This window comes from Anomaloglossus baeobatrachus, chromosome 1, assembly GCF_048569485.1.
Source record: "Anomaloglossus baeobatrachus isolate aAnoBae1 chromosome 1, aAnoBae1.hap1, whole genome shotgun sequence".
In the NCBI taxonomy this organism is placed as follows: Eukaryota; Metazoa; Chordata; class Amphibia; order Anura; family Aromobatidae; genus Anomaloglossus; species Anomaloglossus baeobatrachus.
Genome location: NC_134353.1, coordinates 268,407,750 through 268,427,203, shown reverse-complemented (window position 1 = coordinate 268,427,203; position 19,454 = coordinate 268,407,750). Strand labels below are relative to the sequence as shown.

Genomic DNA, 19,454 nt, shown 5'->3' with positions numbered 1-19,454 from the left:
GTCTCTGGAGCAGAGAGGGGATACACTCTGCCCCTAGGGGGCTCGGAGCCTGGCTTCAGGTCTATTCGGCAATCGTATGGCCGGTGGGGAGGAAGGGTATCTGCGGCCCTCTTGGAGAAGACGTCCCTGTAGGCCTCATAAGGTGTCGGTAAACCTGGCTCCCCTGTATTCCCTGAGGACCCAACCGACCTAATGGTAGCGGGTGGTTCGGTAGTCACGAGGTGCTCCCTACAGGATCCTGCCCATGATGAGATATCCCCTGTTGCCCAGTTGAGTATAGGAGCATGCTGTCTCAACCAGGGGAGGCCCAGTAGGATCTCATCCGTCCCCCCTGGAAGCACCAGGAAGGACACCTGCTCATGGTGTACTGGTGGTACTTCCATCCTGAGAGGGATGGTGATCTGGGTGATGGGATCGACTAGTAGGGACCCGTTAACTACCCGAACCCTGAGTGGCTTGGGTAAGAGAACCAGGGGAACTGAGTATCGGGTTGGCAGGGAGGTCAAAATGAAATTGCCATCAGCGCCTGAGTCCAGGCAGGCCAGAGCAGAGAAGAGAGTAGTGCCAAACTGCAACTGGGCGCTGATAGTCAACCTAGAGGGAGAAGCAGCGTCTAGTAACCCCCCTCTGATGGAAACTAGACGCTGTCTTTTCCCGACGGTTTGGGACATCGGGTAGCTATGTGTCCCCTCTTCCCACAGGAAAAGCAGATGACACCAGACCGAGAACCTGGGGTAGAGGAGACCGCTTTGGACACCTCCATTGACTCCACGGAGTCGCCTACAGAGCTGGCTGGGAGACCTGTCTGGTGGAATACGGGAGCCAGACGCTTTTTAGGCCGTGAGGACGTGGGTGCTGAAGAGACCTCGAGCCTCCGCTCCGCCTGGCGGATGTCTATGCGAGAGGCAACCACAATCAAGGACTCTAAAGTAGCAGGCACCTCACGCGTGGCCAGTACGTCTTTGACGAACCCTGCCAGGCCCTCCCAGAACACAGGGACAAGGACCTTATCGGGCCAGTCCAGCTCTGCGGCAAGTGTCCTAAAGTGTACGGCAAAGTCCCCGACTGAAGCGGACCCTTGCCGAAGTCGTAGGAGGCGCAGCGCGGAGTCGTGGGTGACTTGAGGCCCGAGGAACACCATTCTCATGGCCCCAAGATAAGATGCTAAGTTATTCACCACCCGATCTCCGCGCTCCCACAACGGCGTGGACCACTTCAGCGCTCTCCCTGTGAGCAGGGACTGGACGAAGGCTACCTTCGCCTTCTCGGTAGCGTAAAGAGTCGCGGACAGCTCTAAGTAGGTGGTAACTTGGTTTATAAACCCACGGCACTCGGAGCTGTCCCCGCTAAAGCGCTCTGGAAGCGCAAGGCGAGGAGACCTTCCGCCCAATAGCACAGCCTGGGTAGCCGCCTGGGTGGAGACTGTCGTCAGAGCAGTCTTGTCGGAGGAAGACTGCTCCACTGCTGCCAAACGTGATTCCAACTGCTGCACATAACGCAGCAACTGCTGCTGCTCTTCAGCCATAGCCAGACCTTTGGCGCGACCGTAATGTTACGAGGGGGACCCGGGGAAGCGTGCCAAGATGGGGAATGGACAGCTTCCGCCGGTCAAGGTCCACTGTGCGGTGTAAGGGACCGCTGCTATGGTGGGTGAAGAGTGAGCGGGTTGCTGCTAGCGATCGTCTGGAATGTCACAGACGATCTATGTACACCGGTCTGCCCTAACCCGTGTGGGTTGTATGGCAGGGATCACACGGCTCGGTGTACCTGTTGCACGGGGAAGCACAGAGGTGCCCACGCACGTGTGCCAGTGGAAGTCACGAGAATATGGCACGAGGGTAGCACAGAGGTGCCCACGCACGTGTGCTTTCAAAAACCAGGTGAGTCCAGTGGAGACTCGAGGAGCTCACCTGGGACAGGGACACGGCCTGTAGAAGGAGCTACTGCCGGAGCAGCAAGGCAGGGACACGGCCTGCAAACCAGGTGCTGCCTAAGCAGCAAGGGCCAAGCCCACAGAAGAAGATAATGCCTGAGCAGTGGCGTGGCAGCACGCTGCCAGACATCCAAACATAGAAGGACGGTCGCGCGCCGCCATGATGGCAGGAGGAGCTTTTAAGGAGGTGTAGCTCCAGCCAAGGGCGGGCGCGAGGCGGAGATGACGGACTTGACCCAATCAGGATCCACGACATCCCAGCCTGGCCAGTCAGGATTCACCACGTCACCAGCCTTGTCATCAAGCCGTGTGACGTCAGTGGGCGAATCAGGATCCACCAAGCATAGCACATGCTCACCCTCCTGCCTCTGGGAAATAGAGGCGGGATCCTCGGTCTCACAATGTGGAGAGATAACGGGAATCTCACTGCTTCCCTGAGCAGCAAATCTCTGCACATTGCGCAACCTCACAGACCTTCGAGGCTGCTGAGCAGGAGGAGCTGTGGCAGGCAAGGAATGGGAGACCGCCTCATTTCTTGCAACAGGAGTACCACTAGGTGTCACCCTTGTGCTGCCTCTCTGAGGAGGCTTCTCCTGCACTCTGCGCAGTCTGGCAGACCTTCGGCGCTGCGGAGCAGGAGCGCTCGTGGCAGGCAAGGAGACTGTCTCATTCCTTGCCACAGGAGAGCCACGAGGTGTAACAAGTACCCCTCCTGGTGCTCCGGTTTCCAATCGGTTCGGTACTTGCGGGCCACCACCCGTCCCCGGTCCTTACGGTTCCACCGGCTGTAATCCCAGCTCCTGCAGGCGGCCCCCACCATCTGCCTCCTGGCCACAGGGTGTCCGGGCTACGAGCCTGACCCCTGACAGACGTTCTCTCCTCTTCTGTTACTCTCCCTACTCCTCTCACTTTCACTGTCCTTTCTCATCTCTCTGTGTTTTCCCGCCTCAGGCCATCCGAACTCCTCGGTGGGCATGGCCAACCGCCTGGCTCCGCCCACCTAGTGTGCACGTCAGAACCTGAGAGGGGTGACTCAGGGTTTTATGTTGGCTGCTGGTACCCTTTTTAGGGGAAGGGTGTAGTGCGGCGGCCTAACTGTGACTACCTTGCTAGTCCAGGGCATCACATATATACCATATTACAAGCTGAATGTCAGCCCACGTGCTATACCTATAGGTCACTCTCAATGGAATCTGTTAGTTGGTGTTTGCTATGTAATCTGAGAGCACCATGATGTAGGAGCTAAGACCCTGATTCCACTGATGTGTCATTTACTAGGCTTTCTGTTTCAATAAAATCCATGTTTCATTAATAGTAGATTATCACTTGTGTCTCCTATTCAATTGCTCTTTGTAACCCCATCCTCTACCACTAATTAGCAGTTTTTGACAATGTTCAGTATATGTTAAAGGGACGGTCGGGGGCTTCGTTAGTCATGGTAGAGTCTGCTGGTTGGCTACAGCACATCCCGGTGTTCTTCCTCTGCACCCCACTTTAGTGCAATTCAGTGATAAGCATACTTTTTCTTCATGGGTCACAAGCACTGACACAGTCACAGGTTCTTTCAACCAAACTTCTTTACTTTCAACTTCAAAAACAGTCTTTAATCTCGCCTGAGGCGGACATATTCATGTTCCCCAAGGGTGTTACTGATAGCAATGGATTTTTCATACATGTTGCTGGTACTCGGACTCCCGTTGGGATCCCTAAGCTCCTCATCCTCTCCTTCAGCTTCATTGTTCACAGCAGAATCAACAGTCTTTCCAGTCAGTCAGGTCCTACTCTTCTCTCAAGGGCCAACTGACTTTCCGCTGACTGAGGGGGTTCGTTAGGTATTCACCAGGGAATGGCCACCACCCGGGCCACACTGAGTGTCTGGCACCCAGATTCGACCCAGAAGGTTAATCCAAATTAAGGTTGTTGGGATTTTCCTCCACCACATCTCTCACAGATGCAGTCTGTTCCTCCCCCTCAGGGACTTTCCTCACCCTAGCTGACTTCTTAACTATTATTTTTCAAACTAAGCCCATCCCCTTCACTAACTCCCTCTAGCCCATGAGAACTAGGGAAGCAGCTCATACATTGTGGCCATCTAGTGGCTGTTTAAACACATTACACCATAACATTAACTTTAACACTAGAACTACTGGACTCGTGACACCTATATAGAAATACATGGTGCAAAGTAGTCAAAATGACTACCTCAGTAGTTCTAGTGTTAAACATTGTATTTCATACACAGTGGATTTGCAGGTCTGGCCTTACACCCCTTATACTTACACACAAAGCTGCCAATTAGTGGTATGGGTAGTGTTATGTAAATCTCAGCATTCGAAGCACTGCTAGATCTGCAGCAGGGAAAACAATGATTACATCAAAATGTCAGCTTGCAAAACAGCAAGTGACACATTGATGGAATCGGGATCATATCCTCTACATCATTCTGTTGCTTTCATATAACATAGTAAATCCCTGGTTACAGATTCCCTTTAAATATATTATATAACTTTTACGTAACCACATGATAATTAAGCAATTCCACTGAGGGATAGAAATGTATAAAAATTTTGGTTTTCTATTTAATAAAACCAATTTGTGAAAAATATCAGAATGTGTCAGAACTCTACATCCCTGGGGTTTCTGTAATGTTTTATACTTTTTTTATGTTTATGGTAATCTGAAAACTATCAGATCTGATTATTATTATTATTATTATTATTATTTTTAGACTTTTATTTTAAAGACTTTGAAATATAATCTGAAAATAAAAACCTGTCTTTCCAGTTCTTGATTATAGACGGGCAGCATTTGAGGAGTGACCCAGCTATTGTAATGGATGAAGTCCAGAACTTTTTGGGAGTTTCTCCTCATTTTAATTACTCTGAGACTCTCACGTAAGTACATTAATCTCGTTTACTATCATTCTATCAGCAGACCATTAATATTTACAAGGTTGATCAATGCAAGGTTGTTTTTATCCCTCCCAGCTAAAGTATAGTTTGTGAACAACAATCGGCTATGGAAAATATGCTCATTTTAGGTAAATTTGAGCTTGGAAGATACTTGAAAAGCACATTTTACTTCATTTTCAAAGCACATTGTGTAAAGTGCCCTCCAGGGGAATTAAGGGAAACATTATACAGTGGATTGAGTGGATATAAAATCTGAGAAAGATTAACAGCACTACACTGGCACTAGTCCAATGCTTCATTTAGAGAAATGTGTCTTCAAATGGAGATAGAACATATGACATCTAAGAGGGTCTAATTAATATTTATAGTCAGATTGGGAAATTACGGAGGGTTCCTCTGTCTGTTTTTGATTAAAGTATTTGACATAAACAAAGCCTATGTATATAAAATGATCAATTTAGAGATAGAACGGATAGAAAGATTATCAAATAGTTCTATTCCACTTATTAAAGCAGCTGCCAAAACAATGACTATACACTTCCGGCCCGAGGATATTTTTTTTGTACTCTTTATTGAATTATTTTTGTAAAGTCTATGGCTATAATTAATATTACTACAGCCCTTGTATCTTGTAAATGTTTAAAACGTTTGCTGTTTAATGTGCTGTAAATTAAGGAAAATAAATGATGTTAAACAAAATTAGCAATTTCAGTAATATTTGTAGGTCTTGATAATACAAGTGACTATAATATGATATTTTAATTGTAAAATAGAAAAATGGGAAATGCGGGTGTGATATGCTGCTAGTGAAGAATTCACAGGAATCAGATGAATAGAATTGAGGGTCAACTGTAAAATAATATTTTAATAGTTAAGACAGTTGAAGATACAATGATAAAAATATGAATACTTTTTTACATTTTTTTTGTAAACAAGGAAAAAGGCGGTGATTGAAACGTTCATATTTTTTTTAATTATTTTTTTAAAATCTTTACTACTTTTTACAAGATTCTTTTAGTTATACTAAAGGACTTTAACCTGTTTTTGGTGGTACGAGCTTACATCGCAATTCCTCTATACTCTGCTATATACTCAGGTTTCTCCGCCAGCTTTGTAGACAATGAAGGGAGCCGAGATGCTCAGGTTCAACCTCCTCTTCATTCAGGTGCGGCTGCGCAGAGTCCCTTTCTCACAGAGATGGTCATTCCAGTGGATATCGATTGGAAATAACTTTCAATTTTGAAAAAATTCCATCAAAGCACCACTCCATTTTTGCATTTTTTTTTCAACTTTGGAGTGGTGTTTTAACTTAAAGGTGTATTCCCATCTCTAAGATCCTATCCTAATATGTAGTAGGTATAATAATAATATTAGCAAATACCTCCAATTAGAAATGTAGTATAAGACTTCTCATTCACTATGTTGCTTACCTCTTATTCAGGGCATTGCAGGATCTTAGGTATCCATGGTTGTGACCATGAGCAACTAACTAGCTAATTAACTCTGACTATATGTGTGGTTGTAACCATGGATACCTAAGGTCCTGCAGTGCCTTGAACATGAGGTAAATGACATAGTGAATCAGAAGGACTATACTACATTTCTTATTGGAAGTATTTGCTATTATTATTATTACATCTATTACATATTGGAATAGGTTCATGCAGATAGGAATACCTCTTTAACCCCATTACGACCGTGTTACGTTTTAAAACGGCACCAAAAAAGGGTACTTATTCCTTTCTGCCATTTTAAAACGGCGGGCAGAAATAAGTGTATAGCGCCCCCCAGCGTCAGAAAATCTCCGGGGTTTCAGCTACCGGGGGTAGCTGAGACCCTGGAGATCATGATTCGGGCCGGTTTTTCCGGTCCCCAGTCACGTGATGACCGGTATACACCGTATACCGATCATCAAGTTATAGTAAATGACCGCGCCGGTAAAAAATGATTTATCTCCCATCTGACATGATCAAACATGCCAGATGGGAGATAAATCTTTTTCCCGGTTCCCTCCGGTCCCCTCGGTATCCCCAAAGTGCCCCCCCTGACCCCCAACCCCCTCCCGAAAATCCAAGATGGCCGCGCGCACCGGCGAGCACAGCAGCGCGCCGGCCGCATTTACACTTTTCTTATGGTTTCTGTCATATGTGCCATAACACATGCGACAGAAACCTGCTCCCTAGGCCCTGCCGGATCCCCCCCGGTGTTCCCCGGTGTCATACATACCTGTCGGAGCGCTGATCCCCCGCGGCCCCCTCCTCCGGCTCCCTCACAGCAGACGCCAGTCACATGTGCCGAGCAGCTGACAGCTTCCTGTTCTGTGAGACGCTGGCTGCTGCTGCTGCTCGGCGCACTGCAGCTGTGACCCAGGGAGGGTGGGTGCAGATTCTTTGCACCCACTCTCCTCAAATGGAGGGTCTGCAATACTAGAAAATGGGGGATACGTTCCCTGAACGTGTCCCCCATATTCTAGAAGGTCCAGAGTCGACGTGGGATGTCCAAATGGATTACAGCCGATTTTTTTTTTTCTTTTCTTTTCAATAAATTGGTTAATCAGGGAATGTTTTGGGGAGTGTTTTTTCAAAAAAATTTTTTTTTGTTGTCAATTTTTTTTTTTATTACTGTCAATTAGTTATGTCGGGTATCTGATAGACGCCGTGACATAACTAATTGCTGAGCTTGATGCCAGGTGACATTACACACCTGGTATCAACCCCATTTATTACCACGTTTGCCAACGCACCATGGCGCGGGATGAGCGGGATGACCATTTTTAAAAAAAAAAAAAAACAGCTTGGGGAGCCCTCCAAATTGATCACCAGACAAGATGAAGCTGTCAGCTGTGGTTTGCAGGCTACAGCTGTCTGCTTTACCCTAGCTGGCTATCAAAAATAGGGGGGACCCCACGTCATTTATTTTAATTCTTTTTTTTTTTTTGGGCTAAATACAAGGCTAGGCATCCTTTAGTGTCACATGAAAGGCACTAAAGGGCGCCAGCTTAGAATATGCAGGGGGGTGGGACGTTATATGTGTTTGACATCTATCCATTCATCCATTGTAGCATTTTACGCTGTGTGCCCACAATCAGGGTTTGCAACGTTTTGGGCGCAGAGTGTTTTCCCTGCGTCCATAACTCTGCGTTGTGCAGTAGAAGCACAGTGGTAGGATTTTTAGAAATCCCATGCCCACTGTGTTTCTTTTCTCCGCAGCATAAATCGACCTGTGGCGCAGCTTCCCGAGCCTCAGCATGTCAATTTATCCTGTGGAGATGAGTGTTCTTTGCAGGTATAATAGAACTAAAGTCCACAGCAGCCTGAACCCAAATCGTGGGCATGGGCAGCTGCGTTCTCCCGTGGACAACACTCACATTTCTGCAGGAAGGCTGACACTGGGTACTAGACGCCGTGTCGCTGGATCATGGCCACATAGCCTAAAGGCTACTTTACACGCTGCGATATCGGTCCCGATATCGCTAGCGTGGGTACCCGCCCCCATCTGTTGTGCGACACGGGAAAATCGCTGCCCGTGCCACACAACATCGCGCAGACGCGTCACACATACTTACCTGCCCGGCGACGTCGCTGTGACCGGCGAACCGCCTCCTTTCTAAGGGGGCGGTCCGTGCGGCGTCACAGTGACGTCACTGAGCGGCCGCCCAATAGAAGCAGAGGGGCGGAGATGAGTGGCCGGAACATCCCGCCCACCTCCTTCCTTCCTCATAGCGGCCGGGAGGCAGGTAAGGAGAGGTTCCTCGTTCCTGCGGCGTCACACATAGCGATGTGTGCTGCCGCAGGAGCGACGAACTACATCGTTACTGCTGCAGTAACGATAATTGAGAATGGACCCCCATGTCACCGATGAGCGATTTTGCACGTTTTTGCAACGATGCAAAATCGCTCATCGGTGTCACACGCAGCAACATCGCTAATGCGGCCGGATGTGCGTCACCAATTCCGTGACCCCAACGACTCCGCATTAGCGATGTCACAGCGTGTAAAGCCCCCTTAACAGTGAGAAATTTGTTGCTACAGCAATATTTTTGTGAAGTACCTGTGGATTCAAAATGTTTGCTATACTCCTGAATAAAATCCTTGAGGGGTCCAGTTTCCAAAATGAGGTCACTTGTGGGGGGTTTCTGATGTATAGGTACCCAAGGGGCCCTGCTAATGTGACATGGTGCGCGCAATTTACTTCAACTTTTCCAAAATTCAAATGGTGCTCCTTCCATTCCAAGCCCTCCCATTTATCCAAACAAAGGTTTTTGGCCACATGTGGGGTATCCCTGCGCTCACAAGAAATTAGATAACAACCTGTGGGGTACACGTTTTGTTGTTGCCTCTTGACAAAGTGAAAAATGTGTCGCTAAATCAACATTTTTGTGAAAAAAATGAAAATTTCAATATGGTAACCTAAGCTTATCAAATTCTGTGAAGTATTCGTGGATTAAAAATGCTCAATATACACCTAGATAAAAGCCTTGAGGGGTCTTATTTCCAGAATGGGGTCACTTGTGGGGGACCTCCACTGTTTAGGTACCTTAGGGGCTTTCCAAATGCGACATAGCGTCCGCTAATTATTCCAGCCAATTGTGCAGTCAAATGGCACTTTTTCCCTTCCGAGCCCTGCTGTGCACCCAAACAGTTGATTTCGACCACACATAAGGTATCAGCATACTCAGGAGAAATTGCACAATAAATTTTATGCTGATATTTTTCCATGTACTCTTGTTAAAAAAAGCTATCTGGTTGAAGTAACAATTTTGTGGTAAAAATATATATTTTTTATTTTCACAGCTCAACATTATAAACTTCTGTGAAGCACCTGGGGGTTCAGGGTACTCACCAAACATCTAGATAAATTCCTTGTGGGGTCTATTTTCCAGAATGGGGTCACTTGTGGGGGACCTCCACTGCTTAGGCACCTCAGGGGCTCTCCTAATGCAACATGGTGTCCGCTATTGATTCCAGCCAATTTTGCAGTCAAATTACACTCCTTCTCTTCCGAGCCCTGCAGTGTGCCTAAACAGTTGATTTCCACCACGTACAAGATATCAACAAACTCAGGAGAAATTGCGCAATAAATTTCATGGTGATTTTTTTCCTGTTACCCTTGTGAAAAAAAAGCTACCTGGTTGAAGTAACAATTTTGTGGTAAAATTTTATTTTTTTATTTTCATGGCTCAACATTATAAACTTCTGTAAAGCACCTGGAGGTTCAGGGTACTCACCAAACATCAAGATAAATTCCTTGAGGGACCTAGTTTCCAATATGGGGTCACTTGTGGTGTTTTTTTGCTGTTTACGTACCTTAGGGGTCCTCCAAATGCGACATGGTGCCCGCAATCTTTTTCAGCCAAATTTCCTTTCCAAAATTCAAATATTGCTCCTTCTGTTCCAAGCCCTCCCATTTCTCCAAACAAAGGTTTCAGACCACAAGTGAGGTATCACCGCGCTCATAAAAAAAGTGGGTAACAAACATTGGGGTCAAATTTTTGGAATTACCTCTTGAAAAAGTGAAAAAATTGATGCTAAAGCAACATTTTTGAGAAAAAAATGAAAATTTTCAATGTGACAACGTAACGTTATCAAAATCTGTGAAGTACCTGTGGATCCAAAATGCTCACTATACCCCTAGATAGAAGCCTTAAGGGGTCTAGTTTCCAAAATGGTGTCATTTGTGAGGGGTTTCTGCTGTTTAGGTACCTTAGCGGACATGTAAATGCAACTTGGTGCCCGCAATCTATTTCAGCCAAATTTGCTCTCCAAAATTCAAATATTGCTCCTTCTGTTCCGAGCCCTCCCATTTCTCCAAACAAAGGTTTCTGACCACATGTGGGGTATTGGCGCGTTCATAAGAAAGTGGGGAACAAGTTTTGGGGTTCATTTTGTTGTGTTATTTCTTCTAATAGTGAATAAATTTGGGGTAGAGCAACATTTTAGGTAAAATGTTATTTTTTGCTTTTTTTCATTCCACTTTGCTTTAGTTCCTGTGAAGCACCTGAAGGGTTAATAAACTTCTTGGATGTGGTTTTGAGTACTTTGAGGGGTGCTGTTTTGAGAATGGTGTCACTTTTAGGTATTTTCTGTCACCTAGACCTCTCAAAGTCACTTCAAATGTGATGTGGTCCCTAAAAAAATGGTTTTGTGAATTTTGTTGAAAAAATGGGAAATTGCAGATGAACTTTCTAACTTCCTAACCCCAAAACATTTTGTTTCAGAAATTGCGCAAATGTAAAGTAGACATGTGGGAAATGTTATTTATTAACTGTTTTGTGTGACATAACTCTCTGGGTTAAGGGCATAAAAATTAAAAGTTTGAAAATTGCAAAATGTTCAAAATTTTCATCAAATTTCCGATTTTTTCACAAATAAAAGCAAAAAATATCGTTCTAAATTTATAACTATCATGAAGTACAATATGTCACGAAAAAAAAATGTCAAAATCATTGGGATCCGTTGAAGCGTTCTAGAGTTATAACCTCATAAAGTGACACTGGTCAGAATTGCAAAAAATGGCCTGGGCATTAAGGACAAAACTGGCTTCGTCCTTAAGGGGTTAATATCCCTGCCCCTAATAATGTACTTATCCCCCAGAGCCTTCACCTTTTTTTCGGCATCGCTCTAATCCTTCAGCGCCATCTTGTGACTGCAACTTCTGACTGGTCGGAAGTCAGAATTACACCACAAGCGCTCATTGCAACTCTAGGAGATGCAGAACTAGGCCAGAACGAGGTTCTCATAGAGTTCCATTGAAGAGTGACCTCTGGCTTGCTCCATGAAACACCGAAGCAGATGACGGGTCACAAATCACTAGAGTGACACTGGAAACAGATGAAGATCCTGGAAGGTGAGTGGAAGACTAGAAGCAGGGGACTTAAAGCAGGGAATTTAAAAGGAACCTGTCAGGTGCAATATGCACCCAGAACCATGAGCAGTTCTGGGTGCATATTGCTAATCCCTGTCTAACCGTCCCTGTATACACTAGCATAGATAAAGGAATCTTTAGAAAAAGCATTTCTAAAGATCTTTTATCTTATGCTATTGAACTTGGGGACTAGTCCCAAGGGTGATATATCCCAATACTAGTCTGCCCTCTAAGGCTACTTTCACACATCAGTTTTTTGCCATCAGGTTCAATCCGGAAAAAAACGGGTAAAACGGATCCGGTACCGCATCCGTTTTTTCCCCATAGACTTGCATTGGTACCGGATTGTACCGGATGGCTTTGCGGTGCATCCGTTTTTTTCCGGATGCGGCAAAATTTATCAAAGCGGCGGCCGGAGGCAACGTATCTTGCAACGTTTTTTTGTCCGGCAAAAAAACCGCATCGCGCCGGATCCGGCGCGATACGGCGTGTTTTACAATGAAAGCCTATGGACGCCGGATCCGGCGCAATGCGGTAAAAAATGGATGCGGCTACCGGATCCGTTTTTGTAAACTGCGCATGCTCCAAATTAATTAAAAAAGCTGATCCTTCAAAAAAAAGGACAAACCGGATGCAAAAACGGATGCAAACCGTATCCACCGGATCCGGTTTTGTACGCATCCGGCATAACGGATCCGTTAAAAACCGGATCCGGTGGATACAGTTTGCATCCGTTTTTGCCGGATCCTTTGCATCAGGAAAAAAAAGGATTGTGCCTGAATGCAGAAAACTGATGTGTGAAAGTAGCCTTAGCATGTTAGCACGCCCATAGGGGCATATAAACATGCTATTCAATGCCCAGCATTCAGAAGCGCGGTCACAGCAAATACAGCTACAGTGCCTACAAGTAGTATTCAACCCCCTGCAGATTTAGCAGGTTTACACATTCGGAATTAACTTGGCATTGTGACATTTGGACTGTAGATCAGCCTGGAAGTGTGAAATGCACTGCAGCAAAAAAGAATGTTATTTCTTTTTTTTTTTTTTTTTTAAATTGTGAAAAGTTTATTCAGAGGGTCATTTATTATTCAACCCCTCAAACCACCAGAATTCTGTTTGGTTCCCCTAAAGTATTAAGAAGTATTTCAGGCACAAAGAACAATGAGTTTCACATGTTTGGATTAATTATCTCTTTTTCCAGCCTTTTCTGACTAATTAAGACCCTCCCCAAACTTGTGAACAGCACTCATACTTGGTCAACATGGGAAAGACAAAGGTGCATTCCAAGGCCATTAGAGACAAGATCGTGGAGGGTCACAAGGCTGGCAAGAGGTACAAAACCCTTTCCAAGGAGTTGGGCCTACCTGTCTCCACTGTTGGGAGCATCATCCGGAAGTGGAAGGCTTATGGAACTACTGTTAGCCTTCCACGGCCTGGACAGCCTTTGAAAGTTTCCACCCGTGCCGGGGCCAGGCTTGTCCGAAGAGTCAAGGCTAACCCAAGGACAACAAGGAAGGAGCTCCGGGAAGATCTCATGGCAGTCGGGACATTGGTTTCAGTCAATACCATAAGTAACGTACTCCACCGCAATGGTCTCCGTTCCAGACGAGCCCGTAAGGTACCTTTACTTTCAAAGCGTCATGTCAAGGCTCGTCTACAGTTTGCTCATGATCACTTGGAGGACTCTGAGACAGACTGGTTCAAGGTTCTCTGGTCTGATGAGACCAAGATCGAGATCTTTGGTGCCAACCACACACGTGACGTTTGGAGACTGGATGGCACTGCATATGACCCCAAGAATACCATCCCTACAGTCAAGCATGGTGGTGGCAGCATCATGCTGTGGGGCTGTTTCTCAGCCAAGGGGCCTGGCCATCTGGTCCGCATCTATGGGAAGATGGATAGCACGGCCTACCTGGAGATTTTGGAGAAGAACCTCCGCTCCTACATCAAGGATCTTCAGATGGGTCGTCGTTTCATCTTCCAACAAGACAACGACCCAAAGCACACAGCCAAGAAAACCAAGGCCTGGTTCAAGAGGGAAAAAATCAAGGTGTTGCAGTGGCCTAGTTAGTCTCCTGACCTTAACCCAATTGAAAACTTGTGGAAGGAGCTCAAGATTAAAGTTCACATGAGACACCCAAGGAACCTAGATAACTTGGAGAAGATCTGCATGGAGGAGTGGGCCAAGATAACTCCAGAGACCTGTGCCGGCCTGATCAGGTCTTATAAAAGACGATTATTAGCTGTAATTGCAAACAAGGGTTATTCCACAAAATATTAAACCTAGGGGTTGAATAATAATTGACCCACACTTTTATGTTGAAAATGTAATAAAATTTAACTGAGCAACATAACTTGTTGGTTTGTAAGATTTATGCATCTGTTAATAAATCCTGCTCTTGTTTGAAGTTTGCAGGCTCTAACTTATTTGCATCTTATCAAACCTGCTAAATCTGCAGGGGGTTGAATACTACTTGTAGGCACTGTACGTGCCGCACTGCTGGTAATGCTGCATTGCATAGCTTGACAGTATGCCCCTGTGGGTGTGCTAACATGCTAAGAGGGCGGACTAGTCAGGGGATAGATCATCCTTAGGACTAGTCGCTGCACTCATTAGCATACAGTAAAAGATCTTTAGAAATACTTTTTCTAAAGAGCCCTTTATCCATGCTAGTGTATACAGGGTATGGTTAGGCAGGAATTAGAAATACACACACAGAACTGCTCATGGTTCTAGGTGCATATTGCACCTGACAGGTTCACTTCAAAGCACCACTCCAGTGGTAAATAAAAATGTAAAAAATGCTGGAGTGGTATTTTAATAGAAGTGCAAAGTTGACAGTAATGTGGACTGTCATTGGTTCCTCAACTGCCAAAAACAACCCTGTAATCATGTTTAGGATCAGAGCTATATCTGATTAAGACAATTTGTAAACCTCTGAGCATAATAAATATGTGGTCCCAAAAAAATCTTCCCCACTTACCTGTCCTATTACGACTACATCCTGTGCTTTGAGCATCCTCTCTCTTTTTCTTCCATGATCTTCAGGCTTCCTATAACATCTGAGACCTACTATGCACCATAAGCCTGGTGCCTAGTGATCATCACTGAATAAGACAGGAGGGGAGGTGGGGAAGAACATACATTGGGCTTTGGTGGTAGGGCAGGTTAGTGGTAAGGTATTTTGTTTTCACCATGGTGCTCATTACAATATTGCAGAATGGCCACCATTTTACTGAACATGGAATAAATAGCAAAACAACCTGCTAAACTTCATGTACATGTCTTTACAAATGTGTTTTTCATATAAACTTCTTTTAATATATTTTTAGATTCAGTACAGAAAAGGGCTTCTGGTGTCAGCTACTGGATGGAGGCAAAACAAAATGTCTCGGAAAAAATAAAGGTCGCAAGTACACAACAATGGATATGGAGGTAAATATCTTATTTTTATTTTACATTGCTATTAATTACTATAAGATTGGATTACATTTTATACTTCACTTTGTTAGCCTTTTTCTCAGACTTTATGGGATCAGTGATTGGAATGTGAAGTCATATAATTATATGAACTTTTGCTGGATTTTTTTGCCTATTTTTAACCCATTTCCAATATAAAATTAATGATAGACAAATTGGTATTTTGACATATAATGAATGGTACTGAAATATTCCTGTCATCAAACTCTTAATCCCTCTTACCCCACCGCCAGCTCATTGAGAACCTTGTGACTAGTGCAGTATCAGAAATATTTACCTAGTCAGTCAATTAGAAATGTAAAGTCTACAGTATCACTTAAACTGTATCTACGATATGCTTTCGGTTTACACAAATACTATATGTGTGGAAGCAATACATTTTAATGGTATTTTTAACATTCAAGATGTCTCCTTCAAAATTAATTTTTGTTTCCTTTTCAAGAAATGTTGCAACTACTTTTTTTTTTTATTACACTTGAAGCATTTTGGTATAATGTATATTTTGAAACTTTCGTTTTAAAATAAATGATGGTTATTAGATTTTTATGGGATTTAATGGTATATATTACTGGTTGTTTTATTTCTCGTGTTTTAATCGCTTCTATATTATTAACTTTGTATAACTGATGCACATTAAAGGGAATCAGTCACCAGGTTTTTGCTACCTTATCTGAGAACAGAATAATGGAGGAAGAGAGTCCCTGATTCCAGCGATGTGTCACTTAGGCCCGTTTCACACAAATCCTGCATTTCGCCGGATTGCTTGATCCGGCACACTCCAGTACATGGTGATACAGTACAATGGCATTGCGGCAACCTCCGGTCACATGCTGTCATGTGACCGGGGCTTGCCGTGATGCCATTGTACTGTATTACGCTGTACTAGAGTGTGCTGGATCCGGCAATCCGGTGAAATGCCGGATGTGTGAAACGGGCCTTAGTTTACAGTTGTGATACAATCAGAGTTCTTAGATGCACTATAAAGAAGAGCTAAGAAAGCTAACCCTGCCCACACATGGCTCTCTATACATAGTCTATTGGAAGTGAGCTGCTTATTACAGAAGGGGGTGAGGTCAGACTAGCAAGCACATGCTGGTGTAGCTGATGTAGTCCAAGCAATGAAAATGTTCTGGTGCTAAAACAATCATTGCAAGTAAACAAGAGCACATAATGTAAGAGACACATCTCAGAAATCTGTGATTTAACTCTTACAGTATGCTGTCCTCAGATAACATAGGAACACCTGCTCCCCTGAGAAACTGTTTTTTAGCATTCGGAATTGAGAAGGCTTTGTTTTGTTACGGGTATAGTGACACATTCATTATTTTACATCAGAAGTATGTTGCAAATATTGATGTTCTTTCGGGAAAAATCCTCCATAAAATATGTGTATCATGCATTTTTTTCTGGCATTTTTTCCAATGGATTAGAATAGGGGAACAAAGCTGCAAAAATTCAGAGAGAATTTACATGCTGCAAATTTGAAACTGCTTCAAATCAGCAAAGAAAAAAAAATACGAAATGTGTGTATGAGGCTTCAGGGATCTCATTCACTCTGCAGGTACCAGGAAATGCTTCAGTTTTTGTGAACATACTGAAATTAAATGTGACAAAAATGCAGCAAATACTTGGAGTGTGCCCATACCCTTGTATAGATTGTTTAGAGGGGTTTTTTTCTCTCATCAAAACTGTATATTCAGCTAAAATTTCATTACACCTGAGAAAATGTACAAATAATGGTGCATTTACACATTCATGTGTACTGTTTAAGCACTCGGACACATAGAGTGTAACTTGTCCATTCTCACTTCCATGAAAATCACGGATCTGAGAACAATCTTGGAGCATGTCCTATTTAGATCCAATATTGAGGATTAAAATAGGATTAATGGATTTCTGATTTCAAACGGATCTCTATTAATAGCTAAACCTACTACCCTGCAAAATGAATGTCTTACCTAAAAGCTAAAAATGCTGTTATAATTAAGGGAAAATAGACTTAAGCTTTTAATGATACCTTGTCTCCCTGTGAACAGTCAAGGGCATGGTTTTCATGTCGGTAACAAACCATCCAATCAACACAGGCAAAGAAATGAAACCATAAATTTCCATAAGTTAAGTTATGTCTAATAATGAGAAACAATGCAGGGAAAAAGTATTGAACATCCTTAATGAACTTTATTCATAACTTAATACAAAAGCCTTTGTTGGTGATGACAGCTTCAAGACACTTTCTGTATGAAGAAACTAGATGCATACATTGCACAGGTGTTATTTTGGCCTATTTGTTCCCACAAACACTTTTCAAATCCTTATGGTTTTGTGGGCTTCTTCTATGAACTCTGTTCTGTTCTTGTTCCTTACATTAATTTTCTACTGGATTCAGATCAGGTGATTGGCTGGGTCATTGTATTATCTTTCTCTGAAACCAATTGAGTTTCCTTGACTATGTGTTTGTGATTATTGTTTTGCTGAAATGTCCACCCTCATTTCATCTTCATCATCCCGTTAGATGGTGTCATGAACAGCTGGGGGGAGGGGGGGCACGCAGACAGCCCAACCCTGCTCGTAGACCTGTGATGAACTTGCACTTCTCAGCCCCACCCTGACATCTCAAATACATTGGAGCCACGTGATATGACCATGTCTCTTTTGCCAACATGTGACATTCTGCACCCCAAGGAGTACATAAATTCAGCTTGGCACAGTGTTATACTGACACACCCTGTCCACTTGGACACAGAGAGACACAGGGAGGGAGACAGAGCATGCTATGCCACCTCCGGTGAGATACTCCATTCGGTCACAACCCCAACAGGCCGACAGACCATTTTCACTAGCTCCAGTGACACAGGGCTCAGCCAGTCCAGTAATCTGCCACCAGTTCCTCGCTAGATATAAACCTGGTGCGTTAGTGGTATTATATCGGTCCAGAAACCAGCCCAGGTAGCATGCAATATTAAACCAACTGCATGGACATGTTATTCATGGATTGAGATAAAAGGACAACCAAGGATTCAATTATATATTTAATCACCGTAAGGGTACACTAGATAAAACGATATATAAAGAATGAGTTCACAAAGATTATGGTCAGAAATGCAGGTACAAATAAGATATCGGTGCAAGCAGATATACAGATGAATTACTTACCTTTTTCCTTATGATTAGGCCTTTTGTTGGTTCGGCACAGTGGAGGCACTGTGGGGCCAATTCCTTTGGACTCCCCACATGTATACTGGACGTTACCTCTCTGAGAAAAACCACCTCCAAAATATCTGACTTGGCTTTTAACAACCCATGTACCTCCCACATACCTCCCACCTCGTGATCTATGACAGGGCTGGACATGGGATGTGTCTTCAGGTTCCAAAGAATTATGAAATAGCAGCTTTCCTCATTTCTCCGCCTTTCAGCAGAAGATATCACAAATGGCATCAGTATGTTTTGAAGCAATAAGGTTGCCAAGATTATGAGACCGCTCATTTGTATTAACCGCTGTTAGGTGTTTCTGATGTGGCACCTTGGTAATGGGACACCATTTTATAGGCCATTGGTTGAACCAGCTGATATCATTTTTCACTTAGTGGCAGGATTTGTTTCTAATTACGAAAACATTTTCTCTGGTGTCATGACTTTCCATGGCTTTTTGAACTTCCCTTTCTTCATGTGTTCAATACTTTTTACCTGTTTCATTTCTTATTATTAAAAAACAAGATTTATAATGGGTATATGGGGTACAGCTTCACTAAATGTACCAATCTAGAAAAACCACACAGTCCAAGCAATCATATGCAAAACGTGAAAAAGTTTATTTGTACACACTTTAAAACACAATTAAAAAGAAGGAGACTCAAACAAAGAGTCCCTCCATAATGCATCATGTATACATCATGGGACCTCAGATATTAGTATATAAAACATGAACAGGCTAACAAAAAACACTGATTTTCACTATACATAGTAAAAAATACAATCCTGCAGTCATATTGGGGCAAAACAAAGAAAGCCTGCTGATAATTACCAGAGTAGCATGAATCAGAGGTGGTGTAAATGCTCACACGCCCCACGCGTTACGCCACTATGAGTGGCTTCCTCAAGGGTATACTGGTCATACTGGTTTTGCATATGATTGCTTGGACTTGGTTTTTCTAGATTGGCACATTCAGTGAAGCTGTGCCCCATATACCCATTATAAATCTTGTTTTTGCTCCTGTGCTTATGGGTGGTGGCACGTTTCCTAGTAACCCTATGGTGGTGC

General features: G+C 43.9%; 1 protein-coding gene across 2 annotated transcripts in view; it reads left to right on the top strand.

Moving 5' to 3' along the window:
- The window catches only part of LOC142311544 (bifunctional heparan sulfate N-deacetylase/N-sulfotransferase 4-like), a 682,360-nt gene that overhangs the window by 649,579 nt on the left and 13,327 nt on the right, over positions 1–19,454 (top strand). For both annotated transcript variants that reach the window (XR_012754278.1, XM_075350062.1), the window contains exons 12-13: positions 4,718–4,827; positions 15,046–15,148. Coding sequence is in view for 1 of the 2 variants with exons in the window: in XM_075350062.1 (XP_075206177.1) it covers positions 4,718–4,827; positions 15,046–15,148 (213 nt within the window). In the remaining variant the exon portion in view is untranslated. The remainder of the gene's footprint in view (positions 1–4,717; positions 4,828–15,045; positions 15,149–19,454) is intronic.